Source organism: Nematolebias whitei, chromosome 12, assembly GCF_014905685.2.
Source record: "Nematolebias whitei isolate Nwh7 chromosome 12, NemWhi1, whole genome shotgun sequence".
In the NCBI taxonomy this organism is placed as follows: domain Eukaryota; kingdom Metazoa; phylum Chordata; class Actinopteri; order Cyprinodontiformes; family Rivulidae; genus Nematolebias; species Nematolebias whitei.
In genome coordinates this window covers 39924683-39945149 of record NC_056509.1, presented here as the reverse complement: position 1 = coordinate 39945149, position 20467 = coordinate 39924683, and the positions used below count along the sequence as shown (strand labels likewise).

At 38.8% G+C, this 20467-nt stretch overlaps 1 protein-coding gene across 1 annotated transcript; it reads right to left on the bottom strand.

The window, feature by feature from the left end:
• Positions 1 to 15564: 15564 nt before the first annotated feature.
• On the bottom strand, positions 15565 to 16649 carry tmem121ab (transmembrane protein 121Ab). Its single transcript, XM_037685909.1, has one exon. It carries the CDS (start codon positions 16507 to 16509, stop codon positions 15565 to 15567), a length of 945 nt encoding a protein of 314 aa, XP_037541837.1. The 5' UTR covers positions 16510 to 16649.
• Positions 16650 to 20467: the final 3818 nt, after the last annotated feature.

Below are 20467 nucleotides of genomic sequence, written 5' to 3'. Positions count from 1 at the left end.
GCTAAAGTTTGGTGTTATTACCTAGGAGTGTCCCAAAACACTTAACTCTGCACTGATCTAGCAAGATCTGTTTTTTAAAACTTTTGTTTGCTAGCAAAATATCTCGTACACGACGAATTTTAATGACTCTCAAAAATCACTGAGTGTACCTCTAAACTTTATTAACATTCAAAGTCAGTCCCAAAACAAAATGGCAGCCACAAATAAACAAATTTGACCAACCCAAAATTTGACTAGCTTGTGGGAGTTCCAGTCACTTCTTTCCTGCGGTCACTAGATGGCGCCAGACGATCACACCTGAGACCAATCTCCTTGATGAGACGCCCAGCATATAAAAGACACTTGATGACTCCTCCTAGCTGCTGCAGCATTATCTCACCAATGATTCATGCTTCAAGCCATTTATATTCCTAGTGACCTAAGTTTACTTCCCTGTACCTTTTGCTGTTTCCAATTAACCTCCTGAGACCTACCTGTTCTTGGACTCTTTGTGTAATTCTGGAAACCACCTCGTGACCTCATCTGTCATCCTTGCTCTCCAACCACTCGCCCACCAGTGCCTACTTTCTATGTACTGTATATACTCAAACAGGATTATTGGAACCTCTTCAAACATCCAACATTTTTCAGTCTGGTCATCTGGACAGTTTCTTTTTTTTGTGCCTTCGGTCTGGAAGGCTTCATCAGTCAAGGAAACAAACAACAAAACTGACTCTTTCCCCAACAGCTTACTCCAAAGTGAAACAAACCAGTTCTGCTTGTGATAAGATGGTCCCTTTGGTACGCCCCCCTCCTCCATTGCTGGCCCTCTTCCTTGTTGACAGTCTTGTCAAACTGGTTGAAAACAAAGTCCATGCTCAATAATCCAAGTATATGTTGGATTGTATACCTGGATTATTGAGCATGGACTTTGTTCTCTTCAAACATCATTCACTGTCCAGGTTCCTGATAATCTCCTGCAATGTATTCACTGTAAATAAAAGCACTGAACTTGGCTTCCTGTGTTGTGTTCATAGTCGGTCCTTTTGCTCTAGATATTCAGTCCTTGTGACGTAACTGAAGTAATTTAACAAATATTGAGCTAAATTTTGGTGTGGTAGTGGCTGACAGTCATCCTCAATACACTAAAGCAGCTGTAACTCTTCTCAGCATAACAATATGAGTTAAAACAACAAAACAACTCTGGTATTTAAAGCAGCCCATGAAAATGCATCTGTTCATGACATGCTAGGCTTTTATATTTTTTTATTTTCCTTCCTTTTTCCATCAAGTTATTCTTTTAGACCCATTAACTTTCTTTTGCTCTTCTACTTTCACCACTTTGTGTTTGGGGCAGTAGCGACCAAACAAACACCTCCAGAAAAGCCTATTAATAAAAATGCAAACTAGGAAGGCCATTTTCACAACAGACCACGAGCGGATCTTTCAGCCGTGACGCTCGCTCAGCTTTCGTTCACGCTTATCGGTTTACGACAGCTGATTCTTCCTTTGCATTGTGGCTCGGTGATTAATCCATCCTGCACACGCTCTCACAACCTTTGAAGGAAACACAACAGCGTCTTATCAATGTGTGTACATAATATTAGGCAGTCGTCCCTGGTGAATCTAGCAGAGTGAAATGAAGACTGATTGCTCTGATAAGACTCCATGGAAAAATTGATTCTCACTGACTCACACTGTCAGTCTTTTGATTTGAAATTAAACAGGAGATACCACGTGTGTCCAAGAAGACTTCCTATGGGACAATAAAGTCCATTTTATATCATCTTGCATTTAAGATGAGCTCTGAGCCACAGATTGTTGTGGGGCTTCTGTTTCAGACATCCATCATTGCAAAAACACGTACTGGAAGGAGTCCAGATATTCAAAGAAATCTAATTTTAACTTAAAGCAGTAACAACGATTCAAATAAATCTCTTTAAGTGAAAGCCACAATCATATCTCAGTAAATCAGGCTCCCATAGCTTTTATTTTCTCAGCAAAATGTTTTAATAAACCTAATTAATCATGATTTTACTGTCAGGTATTTTGTGCGTGCTTGTGTTTAATTAAATTGTTATAAATTATTTTTTATCCTGTACATGAAAGAGCAATTTATGTATTTTCTTGCTATACAGAGTATACAAAGTAGTTTGCAATCTTTTTACCTCTTCTTGCTCATATCTTTACATGTTTTGATAGAATGTGTTTCTTTTTGAAGATTTTGTTCCTCTTTGAGGGAAACAACGTTAACATATGATGCAACACTGGGGCAATGAGGATGTAAAGATAGTGTGACAAATTAGAGTTCATTAAGAGGTGCCTTCCTGCTTGGACCAGCACGCCAAAGATTTGTCTTTATTTATACAGGTAAGTCTCATTGAGTCACGCGGACTCATTTTCAAGAGACAGCTGTTCTAGACAGACAACATGGCCCTTTTCCATTAGTAACGGTACAGCACGGTTCGACTCGACTCGGCACGGCTCCAAAGCTTTTCCACTAGTAATGGTACATAGAACGGGTCCCTTTTTTCAGTACCCTTGTGTCTGGGGTTCCAGCCGGGCTGAATCGGCACCAAAACGTGACGTCAGAACGCTGTCGGTCACTGATTGGTCAGGAGGTGGAGCCACTAGGGCTTTGAGAAATTTTCACAACACTCGATGTGCCATTTGCAATTACCGGTACTCGAGGAGGAGCTGGACCAATTTTTAAGCTTTTAAAAACAATAATGACAACACCGTGATCTAATGCAGGCATTTTTGTGCTTGGTGGCCGACGACAAAATTCAGAGTGAGCTAGATGGAGTTCCACCGGTCCCCGACTCACCCCGGTTCTCTCCACCAGAGCCTTGGAGCCACCTCAGGCCGTGCAGGGCGTCATCTCCCCGGCTCCAAGCTCCGTCGGTCATCGTGTTGTGTGTGTGTATACATAAATAAATAAATAAATAAATAAATATAAACATATATATAATATATATATATATATATATATATATATATATATATATATATAATCAATCATCTCTATTATTTTTACTGTAGTTTATCGTTGTCATTGTTTACTGTTATTCTTGTCTGTACTTTATGTTCTGTCTGGAGCAGATGTCTTGGAAATGAGTCCTTGTGGCTCATTGAAGCCAACCTGTATAAATAAAAGGTGAACCGGTACTAAAGGTACTAATGGAAAAAGGGCAGAGTAATTGGACATTTTGTACTCTAAAGCTGTGGTTCCCAACCCTGGTCCTTGAGGGATACCATCCTGCACCTATTAGTTGTTTCCTGCTCCAACACACTTGATTCAGTGATTTAATTACTCCCTTAATCTCTGCAGAAGCCTGTTAATCACCCATTCATTTATATCAGGTGTGTCAGAGCAGGGAAACAACTAAAACATACAGGATGGTGTTCCTTGAGGACCAGGGTTGGGAACCACTTCTCTAAAGAGAAAGTGTAGTGATAATTCCTGGTAAGCTCTCCCTCTGCAGCACACGTTACGTGCAAACAGAAACAGCACAGTGACGACATGTTTGTCAGGGTGGATGTTTGTTTTCAGTTGATGGAGGAGTTGAAGGAGGAAGATTTTGATTCTTCTGTTGCTAACCAGAGAAGCACCATTTAGCTAATTTGTCTTCTCTGTGCTCCAGAATTGTGCTATCTCCTTCCACACGTTCTTTGACTATCCTTTTAAGAGTTATTTGACTATCCTTCTAAGTCAAATAAATTAAAGATGGCTTTAATTTCTAACAGTCTCGGTCAGCTGTTGACTCCTGACACCTGTGTACTTGGCTGCTTTTCTTAATGAAGTCTTAAAGTAAATGTAGAAGAAGGTTAAGAGGTCAGAGAAATAAGGTTAAACGCCTCAAAACACAAGTTTGTTCATGCTGAAATCAACACACAACTGTTTATGTTAAAATCACCATTGAAAGTAACTTTTATTCACAATTATGAGTATTAACAACAGTGTGAAATGTGAATGAATAATGAGTAATATTAGCAGAGGAAAAGGGCTTTTAGCTTTGAAGAGAGATCTCTAAATTTGGAACTAAGCTTAAAAGTTGGGAAAACTTATCTGAGGTTCGTGAAGTAAACTAAAATGTCTAAAACTAAGCTGGAACTTGGAGCCATTCATCAAAAAAGGAGATTTCATCCTACGAAGTCGTAGCTTTAGTTACCCAGGTGGATGTCAAGAGGAAAGTTGCCTTTGGTGATGATCTTCCTGTTGGAGTGGATCTTCCTCTTGACGGACATCTACTGCCAAGGCAAATTCTTTCAGGATTTGGCTCTGAGGATATTCTGAGTTTCAGTGGGGATGGACTTTCTCTCCTCTCACCCCCCATTCTTGTTGTGCGACCGACAACGTGACAAAGACTCAAAGACTTCATTAAGACTTAATTAATGGAGCGCTATTTAAATAAACTGAATTTAGTTCTGACCAATCACACACAACTTGGTTTATACGCCTGCAAAAAAAAGTTCTACCAGCAACTTGTGCGCTTCATAGGAGCTATGTTATTTAAATTTTTATTTATTTTTTGTCTTTTAGGTCTATCTTTAGAAGAGAACAGCCGAAACCAGCTCACCACAAAGAGCAAACTTGCACAAGAACCTTTTCTCTGGGGCAATTTGAGAACAAAAAGATGCTATTTTTGTCACACAACCACATTAGTAAGAACATATTTCAGCACATCTGACAGACAGTAAATCACCTTTTACACAATAAGCTTTGAAACTTTTAACATTATATTTTGCTTCACTGTGCTCCAAAAGCACAAATTAATTTGCAGATTGTGATTGCAAAGCAGCCGGTCACCAAACTTGACACACTTAATTTTTAATACCTTTTTTAAACTGAACTTTATTCTCTTTTCTTTCATTTGTCATCCGAGTCCAACCTCAACCTCGTTTTTTACACTCTCCCAGTAAGTCTAGCCCTAAACCTAAAGTAATTTTATACAATTTCCCAGTATTCCCAGCTCAAAATAAAACATAACTTATAATGCCAAAAACATGACTTACTGCACCTCATTATCATCTCCATCTTGAGAACAGTCAGGAACAAGACTCTCATACATGCCTCAGATTACAGCTGACAACACATTACTGCAGTTTTTATTTTTTTGCCAGAGTTTACTGACCATTCCCGTTTGGGCAAAGTTTGGTACAGGCGACACAAAAATCTGTTTGCGTGTGAAGGAAACAAACTCGACCCAACCTCAGCTGCCGTCAACAAATGTTTATTTGTTCAAAGTCAAATCTGGATGCAGATGGGTAATGCGAGTTAATTACAGACCCAACAGCAAATCTCAATGTCAGAAAAGCAGATGGCTACTGTACTACGGTGGCCCTGAGGTGTAAATGAACACCATTTGAAAAAAACAACAAAAAATGAGTTACAATAAGCCAAAGTGGAAGTGGGGGGAAAAACTGAATTACATTGGGGAAAAAATAGAATTTACATTTGACAAAATGGAATTACATTGGGAAAAAATGAAATTACATTAAAAAAAATTGAATTACTTTTGATAAAACGGAATTACATTAAGCCAAACCGGGGTTGACGGGTATTTTAGAGTAACGGTGTGGTCAGCTGACTCAAGGACTCAACTTATTTTTAATAATTTAAGTATAAAAAAAAAGTTTGATACCATAAAAAGTCCTTGGATGAGAACTATTATGAATAGAACTACTAAAACTTTATTTCAAAATGACATTTTTTTTTTTTATTACTTTAAATTGTAACTTAATTTCAGGAAGCATGAAAGGGGATGCCCAAGTTGCATTTAAAATTAGATATAATTATTGTAAATAAATTAATCTTGTGTACATATTGTTATGTTAGAGGTGAGACAAGCACATAAGATGAGATTAATAAAATAAATATTAGCCCACCTTTAAACAAAATATACCACATTATGGCATGTGGATTCAAAAGGCACCGAATAGTAGGAATTCATTCATTCATTCAACCTTTATTTATACAGATGACCCTATTGTACATTGTTCTGTTTTATGTTGTTAATAAAGTAAAAAAAAAAATCAAATAAAAAACAGTCAAAGCACCACTTCCGGTTTAGCTTAATGTAATTCCGTTTTTTCAAATGTTGTTCAAGACCACCATACAAAACCAGCAGCAATGAACTCATTGTCGTCCTTGTTTGTCGAATTTTCCAACTTTGGCTCTTGTTAAAGTTTGATGTTGTCAGTTGGCTTTAGTTGGTTTGACAGATCATGTCGTTTTTCCATCCCTCAACAGGTGCAGTTAAACAATACTCGGATTTTCCATTCATCAGACAAAAATGTGCTGAAACCAGTCGTGCTGACTCTCTTTCCGGCTGTTTGACTTTTAACATTTTAGAAGCATAAACACCCTCATCAAGCACAGCGTGTTCTTCTAAAATGTAATAATTCAGTAATCCGGCAGAGAATAGCAGCATACACAAACTGAAATTTTTTTCAGACACTGAGCCAGCCTCGTTCATTTGACACCGACAAGAAGTCAGTTTTACTTTTAGTCAACTAGAAAAATATGAAGAAATGAAATGCATTATTTCTGAAAAAAACTATACTTAGTGGTGTTGAAGGGGATTTCTTTCTGCTTTTGTTGTCCACTGGAACGACAACCATCTAGTTGTGCGATGGAATCAGTAAACGATTTTCATATAGATTACCGCACACAGTGTGTTATGCAGTTGAACGGTTGTGCAGAGACAAAAGTCATTATACCATGAGAAAAAAAAAGATTTTCACTTACAAGTGTGAAATTGGGAGAGCAACCGGTGGAGACACGTCCTGCAAGTCAGCAAATGTGATGGTGGTCGAGAGTCTGCAACAACTTTAAAATACAAATCCCATCTCATGAGTTCTCACTGAAGTTAGCAGAGACTAAGTGCTGCAGGAAGTCATGGATTCACAGTAAATCACGCGCAGACAGAGGAAGCGCTTTTACTGAGTTATTACATAAGGAGAGAACACTCTTACATTCTTGATGCGCAGGCCTGTTGATTTATGGATGAGTCCCTCGCACCGAGGGTCTCGGAAAGGTGATCTGCTGCTGAGACAGCCACAGGTAATTTATTCTATTCCCAAGTTTGCCATTTACTTCACCACCCCCACCTCCGCTTCATCCACTTGTGCTGACGGGATTTATGCAAACAGCAGTTAAGCCACGCTGTCAGCTTAACAATTAGTTGAGATCCGGACCGCAGCAAAGACTTGGTTAGAGCCGGACACATAAAAGTCTCTGATCAGTACTGAAAATGGTTCCAAAGCTCATTCTCGTTCAGAGTTTTTTTCTTTAAAAGTACAACTTGATCCTTTGACTGAAGTACTTTTTGCTGATTCTACTGTCCAAATAGAATTAGAGATTTGTAAGGAATTAGCATTTCTCTGCATATCGTCCGCACCCTTTCATGCCAGAGTTTCGAACTGAGACCAACTTGTGATGCCGTTTGAACTAATTTGGTCAACATGATCTGTTAACAGTTAGAATATGTGTTATGAATGACTGTCAGTTACTACCACACCAAATGTCTCTAAACTTCACTGCAGTATACTCGTTTTGTGATGGTTGAATCTTGAATTGGACTGAGTTCAGAGCTTAATCAGTTGTTGGCGTGCACCCAGTGATAACTTTCTGAAACTTTCACGAAAGTATTTTCAGTGCTTTCAGTATTTTGCTAACAATACAGACAAAGGAACACACAGACACAGGCAAAATCGTTAATGCTCTGCTTTCAATTTTGGTGGCGGGCGATAATGTGAATTCAGCTGCAGCAGAGAGCTAGCTAGTTCACCAAGTGTGATCATGCAGCTATATGTTTTAAAGTTTCATCACCTCGTATTGCACTATGGTAGAATATAAAAAAATACATATACAGGATATATAATACTTTATTTATAAAGCTCTTTAAAACATCCACAACTGCAATAAAGTGCTGTACGCATAAAGTAAAAAAAGTTTAAACAGATAAAAAAGACAAATATATTCCAGCCGGTTGAAGCAGATGGCCGTTTGTCCTGAGCCTGGTTTTGTTAAAGGTTTCTTCCTTATGAGGGAGTTTTTCCTTTCCACTGTCGCCTTCATGCTTGCTCAAGATGAGAGTTCTGCAATTGAGTTAAATTCAAAGCAGTCTGCTCCACAGATAAATAGTGTTAACTTATTTTTATATATGAACGTTTCTGTTCAGTGCCCTGAGATGGCTCCTGTTGCGACTTGGTGCTATATAAATAAACTGAATTGAATTGAATTGAATACTCTGTGGTGACTCTAAATTGTCCCTAGGTGTGAGTGAGAGAGTGAATGGTTGTTTCTCATTTGTCTCCGTGTCCCTGTGATGGACTGGAGACCTGTCCAGGGTGTACCCCACCCCTCGCGCAGTGATTGCTGGACATGGGCACTGGCGACCCCCGTGATCCAAAATGGAAGAAGCGGGTAAAAGATAATGGATGGATGAATACTCTGTATTGTTTTTGGGGGCGGGCATGGTGGCTCAGTTGGTAGAGCTGTTGCCTCTCAGTGAAAATGACACCAGTTCAAATCACGGACCAGGACCTTTCTGGGTGGAGTTTGCATGTTCTCTCCATTCATGCGTGGGTTTTCTCCGGGTACTCCGGTTTTTTCCCACAGACAAAAAACATGCATGTTAGGCTGATTGGTAACTCTAAATCGTTTCTAGGTGTGAGAGAGTGAATGATTGTTTGTCTCTTTGTGTCCCTGTGATTGGCTGGAGACCTCTCCAGGGCGACCCCAATCTCTCACACAGTAACTGCTGAATATGGGCCCCAGTGACCCCCATGACCCGAAAAGGAAGAAGCGGGTAAAGATGATGGATGGATGGATATTGTCTCCCCCTCCCCATTATTTTCATATCTTTATCACACCTACATTAGCAAATCCTTTAGTGGTGCTCAAAGTGTGTAATTGGATTTTTTAATCTCCTTGTTCATCTTGAATGGTGTCAAATTTAGATTAACTGCTGTCCTTTAACAAGGCTGCACTACAGAGAGACCTTGATATGACAGCAAAGACTACACGGGGAGAAGACTCGGAAGGACGGTTCATTTAGGCAGACATCTTCTTACCTGTCGCTGACAGATGATGGACGGTAAACAACACGATGCAACATGTGCATGTAAGTGCAGGAGTAAGCAAATAAAATTAGAAGTCCTGCAGCATATCGTGGAACGATCCAACTCCAATTAATTTTTATCACCTGCTCCCAGAAGTTTAAGGGGGGTAATATTTCAGCTCATATTTGTATGTTTGTTGATCTGCTGTGTTAGCATAAAATCTCATAACAATTATGTTTACCAATGTCTAAGATAGTAGTCACTGGATCTACATCAATAACTAATGTGCTTGTGGATTTGATTCATTTCAAGATGGCTGCCCCAGCTAAGCAACCATGGCAAACAAAACTGGCTTTAACTTAGCCAGTTTTAAAAATATTGAGCTTCTAGTGTGGCAGTAGCCGAGACTCATCCCTAACTTGCACTCTGAGAGCACAAGATGCTTTTTTTTTTAACTGTGTTTTTAACTCATTGAATCAACTCAGTTTTGTTAGTAAAATATCTCAGGAACCACTGGATGGGTTGTAATAAAACTATATACAACTAGTCAGTCATTCCAGTTCATGATGGCCGCCACAGCTAAAGAACTTTGCAAACACAAAAATGGCTATAACTTGGTCAAACTGTCAACAATGAGGTAAAGTTTGATGTGGTAGGAGCTAAAAGTGATTCTGAACATGTACTCCATGTGATAGTGGATCCTGTGCGATCTCTCAGTAATGAGATAATTGTAATTTATAAGGTTTGAACAAAACTCCATCTCCTCATTATATGAGGATTTATGTTTAAAATTATGTACGGTGGTTATAAATTTCTTCACAGAAACCCGGGCCTTTATTGATGAAGGGAAAATGAAGTGATTACCATCAGATCCAATTTTAAACAGGCGGAGCTGTGAGGATGAGAGTTGGATGTTTCCACTAATAGAAAGGCGTCACTTATCTTCCATGAAACATGCAGTGAAGTGTTGTTTACCTGGGTTGCATCATCCAACTCTATATGGTTCCAGCAGGACTTGAGTTAAAAATATGCACTGTAGAATACACAGAATTAACTTCTCCACTGTAGTGCTCCACAGTGAAGTAGATACAGTTTTCACTTTGGCCTCCTGACAGCACCAAATCCCTTTAGAACCATGTTGTGGAGCTAAGCACAAAACAGATCAAAGTTCAGTCGATGCTGGAAAACTAGGCTGTGTGTAGCTCAGGCTGTCCATCGGAAATAATTGCAGCGCTCTGTACAGACGTTGGCTCGTGATGTTAAAGCTTTCTCCAAAGTCCAGCTCCCATAGAGGTTTGTTTAAAACCTGATATACTGTCTAACCGTATGTACTTGTTTTCCTCTCGCTCGTTATCGCTCCCTGACATAATTGTGACGAAACAGTTTTTTCAGATTACTGAGACGAACGTGGTTGAGTTATACTGTATATACATATCAATAAATAGATTCATGTTCAGAGTAATACAATTCCAATCTGAGTCATAATAAACCCAAGCTTTTTTTTAATATGATGCTTTTTTTATTTGGTTCCTTTACAGCACTAACATTAAAGGATATATGGATTTATTCGTTTCATGTTTAGTCCAGTTTTAGCCCAGAATTTTGTTCAACCCTATAATAATCACCTTAAGGAATTTGGGTTGATGTCAATATAAGTTCAAAATAAATACATTTATATTCTCCACTTTTTATAAACATACTGTGTGTAAGGAAGCCCGTTTCCACTAGGCTTGCCATGATAAGTTTTGCTGGGTGATTAAATGTCTCAGAAATTATTGCGATAAATGATAATGTTTGAAATTTGACAATAATTAGTAATTATTGTCAAATTTAAGATGAAATGTTTAATTTGTTTTGCATGTAGTACCATTTTTTGACCACCGGATGGTAAAATAGGTCTGTTTGAACCAAAGGATGGATAGTAAGGGAGCGAGCAGCATGTCTCTTTAAGAAAAATGGGAGGGAGGCCCCTTGACGTGACGTGGGCTGTCTCTCTTCGGTTCTCAAAATGGTGGATGCTCGGTGTGGTTTGAGCTCTTTAGCATAGCATTTTTCGCACAAAGCTTTTAATTTAAAAACAATCAGTAAACAAGTTTTCAGCTTCTTTTTGCAGAGAAAAACTTTTTACACGAAGGCACAAGTATTCAACTGTGAATTTTGGAGCTTCGACAAGACAGAGTTTTTTTCCCCGAGGTCGGCCTGTTAGCTTAGCTCGTAGCTTAGCTTCTCAACGTAGCTGCTTTGAACAATCCAAAAACGTGATTTTGGACAGTTAAAACATTGCATGCATTGAACATGCATCAGGACAGTTGAAACAGATTTTAAAGAGAAAAGTGAAAGGGAGTGGTCAGTGAAGAGCACCGGAGTTGAGCCGTGTTGTCAGTAGAAAGAGAGAGAGAAATGAAGAAACAATAAAGTCGATAAATAAAAATGAGATAATTTTAATTTATCATGCCATTAATTGATTTATTGTATATCGCGACAGGCCTTGTTTCTGCCAATGAAAATAAATTAAACGTCCAATAGTATGTCATAATTTTGACTTTCCAAGTCAAAATTATGACATACTATTGGACGTTTAATTTATTTTCAATGGCGGAAACAGGCTTCCATACTTCATGACTGATTCAAAGCCAGAAAAAAATGCTTTAGGGGGAAAAAAATGAATTTGAACACAACTATGGAAAATCGGGAAGCAGTTGCTCTATTGAGAGGACACCAATGAATACCATCAGAATTAAACACTATTTGTAGAAATTAAAGTTATCTAAGAAAATAATTCTCCAAAACTTTTCCTAGAACCCCATTTCAAAATATTTGAACTGTTGCTTTAATTCAAATAACCATTTTTTTTTTGTCTCATGACTTTGATTTAGCTCATGTCATTCAAATAGCATGTTTGTGTCTATTTTTTAGACAGATGGGGAAGCAGCCAGAAATTATGCTAATCTAAGTAAAAGGCAAATGTCACCTTGTTGGTAATTTGTGTTTCTCTGCTGACAGTTATTGGTGTTTAAGTTGGACTGTGTTGCTGAGATCTGCAGTTATTTATTAATTTATTTCTGATTACAGGGAAGTGACTTTTCTGATGTGGCTGCTGTCTCTCTCCCTGAACAACACTCAGGTTTGTTATTACAATCCCCAGTGGAAATATGAAGGCAACTCAAACACAGAAGATTACTGTTAGCAGAACAACAAAGTAAGCAGGAAGGTGATAATGAGAACTGGGACAAAAAGGCAGAAACTGAGAAAAGGTTCAGGCATTTTTATCTCTTTTTGAACACGACTTTGTAGGTAACCTTTAGAACAGAGAAGCAATGATGCTGATGGGGGGGGGGGGGTAACTTTCATAGAAAACAAAATGGTGTTAGCTCAATAATTGTATGGCATGTAGAAAATGGCTGTTTATAATAAACAAAAGAATGAAAAAGACTAGATTCCCAACCCTGTTCCTCAAGGAACACTGTCCTGCATGTTTTACTTGTTTCCCTGATCCAACACACCTGATTCAGTGATTTGATTACTTCCTCAAGTTCTGAAGGAGCCTGTAAATCACCCATTTATTCAAATCAGGTGTGTCAAAGCAAGGAAATGACTAAAACATGCAGGATGGTGTTCCTCAAGGACCAGAGTTGGGAACCATCGCTTTAAAGGAATGTAAATCACCTGTTGACTTTCATGCCAGGGTTTTAAACCAAGATTATCTTATGGTAAAATAAGTGACAAAGTTGGAGTCATTTTGCTCAGCCCTTGAAAATAACTTAATGCACAATATGCAATATTGCAATATATCAAAACGTTTTTATTGTTCGTCTCTGTTACGACCACATTAGACTATAATTTTGACTGAGCTAGAGCCATTTTTGTGTTGACTAATGTTGATTATCTATGATGGTTGTTAAATTGAATTGACTTCAGAATGTAATCAGCTGTAGCTGTACCTTAAGTGTTTATTTTTTTTAAGTTTCCTTAAAACCCATTCAACTGAGAATTGTTGCTAACAAACACAGTGTTGGGAGTTAATAGCAATTTTTAAGGCAAAGATCTTACACAATCTGGTCACATTCAAAATATGTGTTGTGGATCTGTTTTGACTACTACCACACCAAGTTTTATGTCAATATTTTTAAAAGTTGCTGAGTTTGGGCAATTTTAGTATTTTGTTTAAAGTTAGATGGCTGTAACAGAAATCCTAAAAGGAGCTGCCTTCAAACATTAACTAGAGAAATTGCATTCCCTACGAAAATGCAGTGTGGCTGCTTATTGCTGAAAAACTTTCCACAAAACAGCTGAAATGTAGCTGAAATGGAAGAACAGGCCTAAGTTAGCAGAAGAAAGCAGAAAGAATACACATTTGCTGAATTTTGATAAAATAAGCAGAAACGAGCATAAAAATTAGTAAGTTGCAAAAAGGCTGAAATGAGCAATAAATAGCTGAAAAGTAGCTGAAAAGACTGAAAGAAGCTGAAATTACCAGAATGAACTGGAAAGAGCACATATGTGCCAAATTAGGCTTAAAAAAGCAAGTACAAAAAAATGGAATTTATTTGAAAAAAGCAGAAATTTGCAAAAAACAGCTGACTAGTAGCTAAAAACACAGAAAGAAGCTTAAATTACCAGAAGAAAGTGGCAAGAGCACAGTGGTACCCAATTAGGCTGAAAAAAGCAGAAATGAGCACAAAAAAAAGAAAATTAGCTGAAAAAAGCAAAACAAAAAAAAAAACAACAAAAACAAACAAACAAACAAACAGCTGAATAGTAGACAAAGAAGAAGAAATAAACTACAATTTCCAGGAGAAAGTGGAGAGAGAAAATTTTTACTGAATTAGGCTGAAAAATGTTTAAATGAGTGCAAAAAATGCGGAATTAGCTGAAAAGGTTAATATTGGCATACAAACGCCTACATTTTTGCTGAAATATTATGTGACTTTTAATCATTTTAATCATTTTTATTATCTGACTGTATGATTGTTTTGTTGTGTGTACAGCACTTTGATCCTGTAGGTGTTTAAAGTGCTCTATAAATAAAGCTGGTATGGTATGAAATAGCAGAAATAGCTGAAACTTGCAAAAATAAGCTGAAAAGTGCATAGTAAGCTGAAATTGACAGAAAGAAACTAGAAGCACAAAATTGGTGAAAAAACAGTTGAAAGTAGCAGAAAATTTTAGTTTTACTTGTACATCCATTGGTTACTTTCTGCATGTTTCATTTAATTTGTCTAGTGGTACATACGATATAATGGTAACAGACCCCCCCCCCCCCCCACACACACACACACACACACACACACACACTTCTACAATTTTGCACTTACCACCTTTCAGCAGTGGGCGATAATGAAAAATAAAAAATCATTTACCATGAAGTGATCGAGTATGGAAAAAAAAAAAAACCACATAATTTTTACACTTTTTAAAATACTTTTATTAAAACAATATTGGCCTCCAACATGTAAAGAATGTACATCCTGCAATAATAATAGTAACAATAATAATAATAATAATATTAATAATGATAATAATAAACTGGAAAACATTATTTAGTTTTTATATACTTTATTTAAATAATATTCGCCAATTTTCCTTTGAGCTCTGCACTTCAAGACTTGGAGTACTTTAGGATGGAATGTACAGTACAGAAAACCAAACTCATCTTTAAACCGTCATTTCCTCTCGTTTATGATGCAGACATTTAGTTTTGATTCATTTCGAGATTATTACACCTATCAACCACTTGCTTGTGTTCTAAAACAACTGTAAATAACTGAAACCTCCAGTGCATTCGAGCAAATGCGCTCAGCAGATTCGCATCCCTACACACACACCCTGAAACAATCGCTGGTGTAATTGCTGTGGATGGTATAGTACTGTGCACTGCTGCTTTCATGGGGGTCATGATTGTAAAGCTTCACACTGACCACAGCAGCAGCTTTCACTTTGCTCCCCCCTCAGCAGAACAACACATAAAAGCCACCAACCTTGATCTCGTACAACGCAGAACGTGCATCACGACTGACTTTTTCGTGCCCTCTTCTCCTCCTCCTCTATCACCGCTCCACTCTGAGTGCTGTGTCCTTTGCTGCTGGAATCCAAAAGAAAATGCCACAGTTGCACAGTAAAAATGTGACATTTAGGGGGAAAAAATAAAATACAAGCGAGTCACTGAGGGGAACCAGCTGTCCAATTTTACACAACAGAATGCCACAGGGCTGCACAGTTTGGAGATGGTTTCTTAATAAAGTTTGAACTTCTTAAAACATGTGAAACTATTAAAAACACAATAACACATTATAAAATTGTCCAGGCTTGAAGTCTGCACGCTGCACTTAAGAGTCAAGTTTTCAGTATTTTCTGACACACAGCTAAATTATTTTATTTTTTGTGATTTCACAGCAGTTTGTGTGAGCTTGACAAGGAGCAAAGTATCATCTTGTCATGCAGCTAACATCTTTATTCCCTACTCTTCTCTGCTGGAGCGCAGTCCGTTGTCTACGGTGCTATGTCCAGCGCTGGCAGTCATGTGTCTATAACATCCTGAGCTGGTGAAGATTCGTGTGGTAAACTGGTGGCGTTGGGCAGCGTCTGCGTGTGGCTCACAGAGTTCTGCTGCAGCTCCAGCGCCATTGCGTTCTGTGGGTGGGGGAACTCCTTCACCTGTTTGCGGTACTCCAAGAAGGTAGACGCCTTTGTGGCAATAGCCACCACGTTCTTGCCAACAAAAATGGTGGAAACCCGGCTGTCTTGGAACAACACCATGTTTACTCCACGTATAAGAATGGTGACCATGTTTATGGTGACCAGGCTAAGGACTGGGTACAGCATCATCTTCTGAGGTGACATGTGCTCCCCTTGCATGCTGATTTCACTAAGTGACACACAGGGCAGGATAAGCAGCAGGATGTAGCAGTAGAAAAACATCAGACCTTCAGCCCAGATGGGCAGGCCTGTCCGCTGGGGTTCCCATAGATTGGCTTGGATATCAAGCAGGTCCAGCAAATCCAGAGCCACCCAGAACAGACGGCTTCTCATATCCTCCTTCTTCCGGAAAGTTCTAACATATTCCAAACTATCCAGAGCCACAAGGACCAAATATAAACCTGGCACGCACACAGACAACAGTAATGTCAAAGCTTTCCGTGCTACGGTCTCCAGACTCTTCCTGTCAGCCTTGCAATTCTGGAAGACAAAGTAGAGTTTGATCTCAAGGACAAAGATGTACAGAAACCACAAGATCATGGCGTATCCTCGTCGAGCAGTGCGTACCTCGGCACCGACCCACACCGCCACATACCGTAGGACAATTAGGAAGCAAACGTCCCCCACCAGTACTATAATACACACACCGATTTTCCTGGGACCCTGGTTCTGCTCCACCAGGTAGGCGTCCATGAAGGCCATGCTGGTCATAATGACGATGGTGGTCAGGCACACGTGGCGTTTGTCTGGGGGTGGCAACACCATGGCGAGGGCACCTGTTGGCTCTCACTCTCTCAGAATACAGCTTTTTAAAAAAACAAAAAAGTAAATAAATCAAAGGTATATTTAAATATTTTAGAGTTAGAGGATTTAAGGTGCTGGGGCAGATCTCATGTGCAGCTTTCCAACTGAAGCAAGTCTCATGTTAAAAATACACAGTTACCGTCTCAGTAATCCACCGAGGGCAGCTACTGCGGCACAGAAGGAGAGCGATGTGTGGGGAAAAGCTGGCTGCTGATTTCTCTCAAGCTACGTGAAAACACGAGCATCATCTCGTCAGTCAGCGCACTTCCATTGATCCAGCCCTGCCTCTTAACAGCAGCTACATTGGGGTCTCTACGCCCAACACCATGACTGATAGTAATCCACACACAGTCCAACAGTGGATGCTTTAAGAGGAGCTTTGCTCTAATTGACCCAAGGTGGGATGGTGGGACACAGTGCTGCAGTGCTGCTGTGTTTAAAGAGGTGTTTATTTTTGGATAAAGTGGAAAGAAGTGGATGTACGCGTGCAGCTCTGCGTGTATATGAAATCCTTCTCCGGATACTCCTGCAGACGACAGCGCAGTGTGTGTGGCTCCTTGCCGTCCTGCGGTGTGTGCGGAGGGAAACAGAGAAGTGAAGAGAAGGGAGAGTAGTCTGCAGTGGCCAGGGGCCCCCAGCCGCCATAAATCAAGGAGACAGCAGGTCAACGGCCCGTGAGGCCTCGCGTCTGATGTCGGCTTCCCCGGGGGGAGGCTCTAGCTCCAGGCTGAAGATCCATCCTTCCCCTCGTCCACTTGCCACGTGTCTTTTCCACAGCCTAGAGGAGGTAGAAATGAATCGGAAAGAAGAAGGAGGAGGAGGGGAGGAGAGTGGGGTGTGGTGGGAGAAAAGTAGGGAGGGGTTGGAGAGGAGGTGGAGAAGGAGAAAGAAACCTGTCAGCACTACTGGGCCATATAACACAGTTTCATTGCCAACGGCCCGTATATGAGGAGCAAAGTAATGTGTCAGCTCGGCTCAAATGTGGCCTGTTTCACTATTAATGGGAGAGAACATATTGCAGATGTGCCACTGCTTCGGGACGTCATTACCTCTGTATTGTCTGTGATGTGTCATGTGACATCTGGATACATGGCTTAATATGCTCCGGAGTTAACACATTCTGTGTAATGCACTGCAGTTTAATTTAGGCTCTAAAATTAATAGAGGACTTATTACAAAAATCTGTAGAAACCAATTTTGAAGTCTCTTACAGTGGTGAACTACTCTGCACTCGCTCCCCCACCCCCATTACTTGGCAGTAAAATGAGATAAACGACAGACAAGTGTTCATTTCCTGCACGTATTTTTAGTTGGTCTTGGGACGTTTCCAGGCTGAATATAAAAATCCATGATTGCAGTATGTACGAAATAGGTTTTATACTGAAGGATTACAAGGCAATGTTATGAGGAGTGTTTTTTTTTTTTTTTTTTTGTTACGGTGTAGCACAGAAAACTCATTTCCGTGTGAAAATTCTTCAGATGAATACTAAGAGATCGTTTCACCTTTTGGGAAAGTTCCATTTAAACTCCACTCTTTCTATTTTCTTCTTTGCTCAAAGATGTTTCAAGGTGTTTCTTTGTGACCTCCTTAGTACTCCAGCTGATGTGTTTCTTGAAGCATGTGGATTTGAAGCAACTGGTGGGGTGGGGTGGCTACTAAAAACAAAAGCGGACAGATGTCAAGTACTTAACTGCCCAGCAGGAGCCCACTTCTTGGGCATCTTTCTCAAGCATGAACAAAAGCAGCATAGGGCTGGGTAAAGGAACGTTAACTGTGCAGAAATGTCTTTCCGTGTTCGAGTTTTAACAGGAAACTGAATCTCTCTGCTGCTCTGCTCTGTTCTGTCTGCTCCCACTGTCACCGAATCCTTCAGGCTGAACAGTTACAAATCACATTAGTGTTTCTGTCAGCCTGTGTTCTCCTTCAAATCAAGATATGACTGTAGCTCTCCGAAAGCTCTGGCAGTGGTCCTGCAAAGTCTGGCTGAGGCAAGTTGCTTTGAAAACTTCAACAAAACACACAACTAAATATATATTCTTCCGTTCTACAAAAAGAGCAATAATAATCAAGTTAATGCACTGACTCAGATAAAATTTGACTTTATGCCTTTTATTTAAACCAGTTAGTTTCTCGTGATCTTTAGTATTTTTAACATACTGTTATCCAGGATAATACAGCTCTAAAACGTTAAGCGTCTTCCTCCACAGGAAGAACTTTTTAAGAGTGTATTGTATTACGCACAATTAATAACATTGAGAACGACCTTAAAACAATATATTACATATTTAGACGAGATGTGATGTGGAAAAGATATGAACAAACAATGTTTCACCTGTTGTAGACAACGTTTTGAGTGACCTCTTGGATAAATAGAGTTTAATTTAGCACCTATTTCAAGCCAAGACCAAAGCAGGTTGACTTCAGTTTCAAAAAGTTTTCAGTAATTCATACAAATGTTAATTCTTTCATATTTACACTACTTTTCACTTTAATTGGATTTCCTGGCAGAAATTTAGACGTATCCCAGAAGTGATACAGCTAGGTGCCACTATTCGCACTTACAAAAACAAACAAACAAGCAATGTCATGTGAATAAACGCGTAACGCAAAACCGAAGGCTATGGAAAGCTTTATGAAAGCAAGTTTTCAAATGACCCACAACAAAGCATTTGAACTTGGAGTTTTTTTAAGGGATGGTCTTATCATGAATAGTTAGTACTTTATCAGCCTTGACATCTGTCATAGAGAACAAAGTATGAAGAAAAGGCCAAAAGTCTTTATCCAGGCCAGGCTAGCCAGTCTAATTGTTAAGGCTTAGAAACGACTCTGTGAAAAAACAAAATACTATTGTGAAAGAATGCTACATAAGCTAAATAAGCTACAAATAAACACTAATAAAGCTACATAAACTGTTTTCCTGACACTGTTTGCCATGATGCCCCATCAGCCTCTCTAGTGCAAAAATGTACTCAACTCCGATACACCCAGAAGGCTTAAGTGTCTATGCTTAGCACCAGCTCATGTAGTATACTTTCACAACTGTCATTTTTAAGGAGTTGTTTTATAAAGCCAGAAAAATGGCCAATATTAGGACCTCATTTGGCTAGCCATTAGCCTACCCTGGATGAAGACTTTTGTCTCTTTCTTTATGCTTTGTGCTCTATGACTGATGGTGTCACAGTTGAAAAAGTACTAACTGTTGATAACTACTCGATAGAAGAGAATTTAAAAAATGACTGTAGCGGCTGTTCACTTTAGCTTTGGCTAAGCTTGGACTAGCTGTTAGTTTGTCAATCTGGTTTGAAGTACGGGTGATCTTTCTCTGAACTGATGTTGTTCAAAGCACTATCTACTACAGGTAGGATATTAACTGGTCCCTTTGCACATATCACACATACACACACATACACATATGCACACATTTGCCATTGTCCACACACACTCGCAAATGTTTTGTTGTAGTAGCCCTCTTTTCATCAGAATGCCCTGATTCCCTAACATTTGCTGTAGACATTGTTAAAGCAGCTGCCATTGTTTCATTTCAAAGTCTCTTACTCGTTACGCACCAACGTTTCTTGGTTGCTTGTAAATTTGGTTTGCTGTTGACTGCTGAAATATATATATATATATATATATATATATATATATGTATATGTATATATGTATATGTATATATGTATATATATGTATATATATGTATATATATGTATATATATGTATATATGTATATATATATGTATATATGTATATATGTATATATATGTATATATGTGTATATATGTATATATGTGTATATATGTATATATGTGTATATATGTATATATATGTATGTATGTATATATATATGTATGTATATGTATATATATATGTATGTATATGTATATATATGTATAATATACATATATATACATATACATA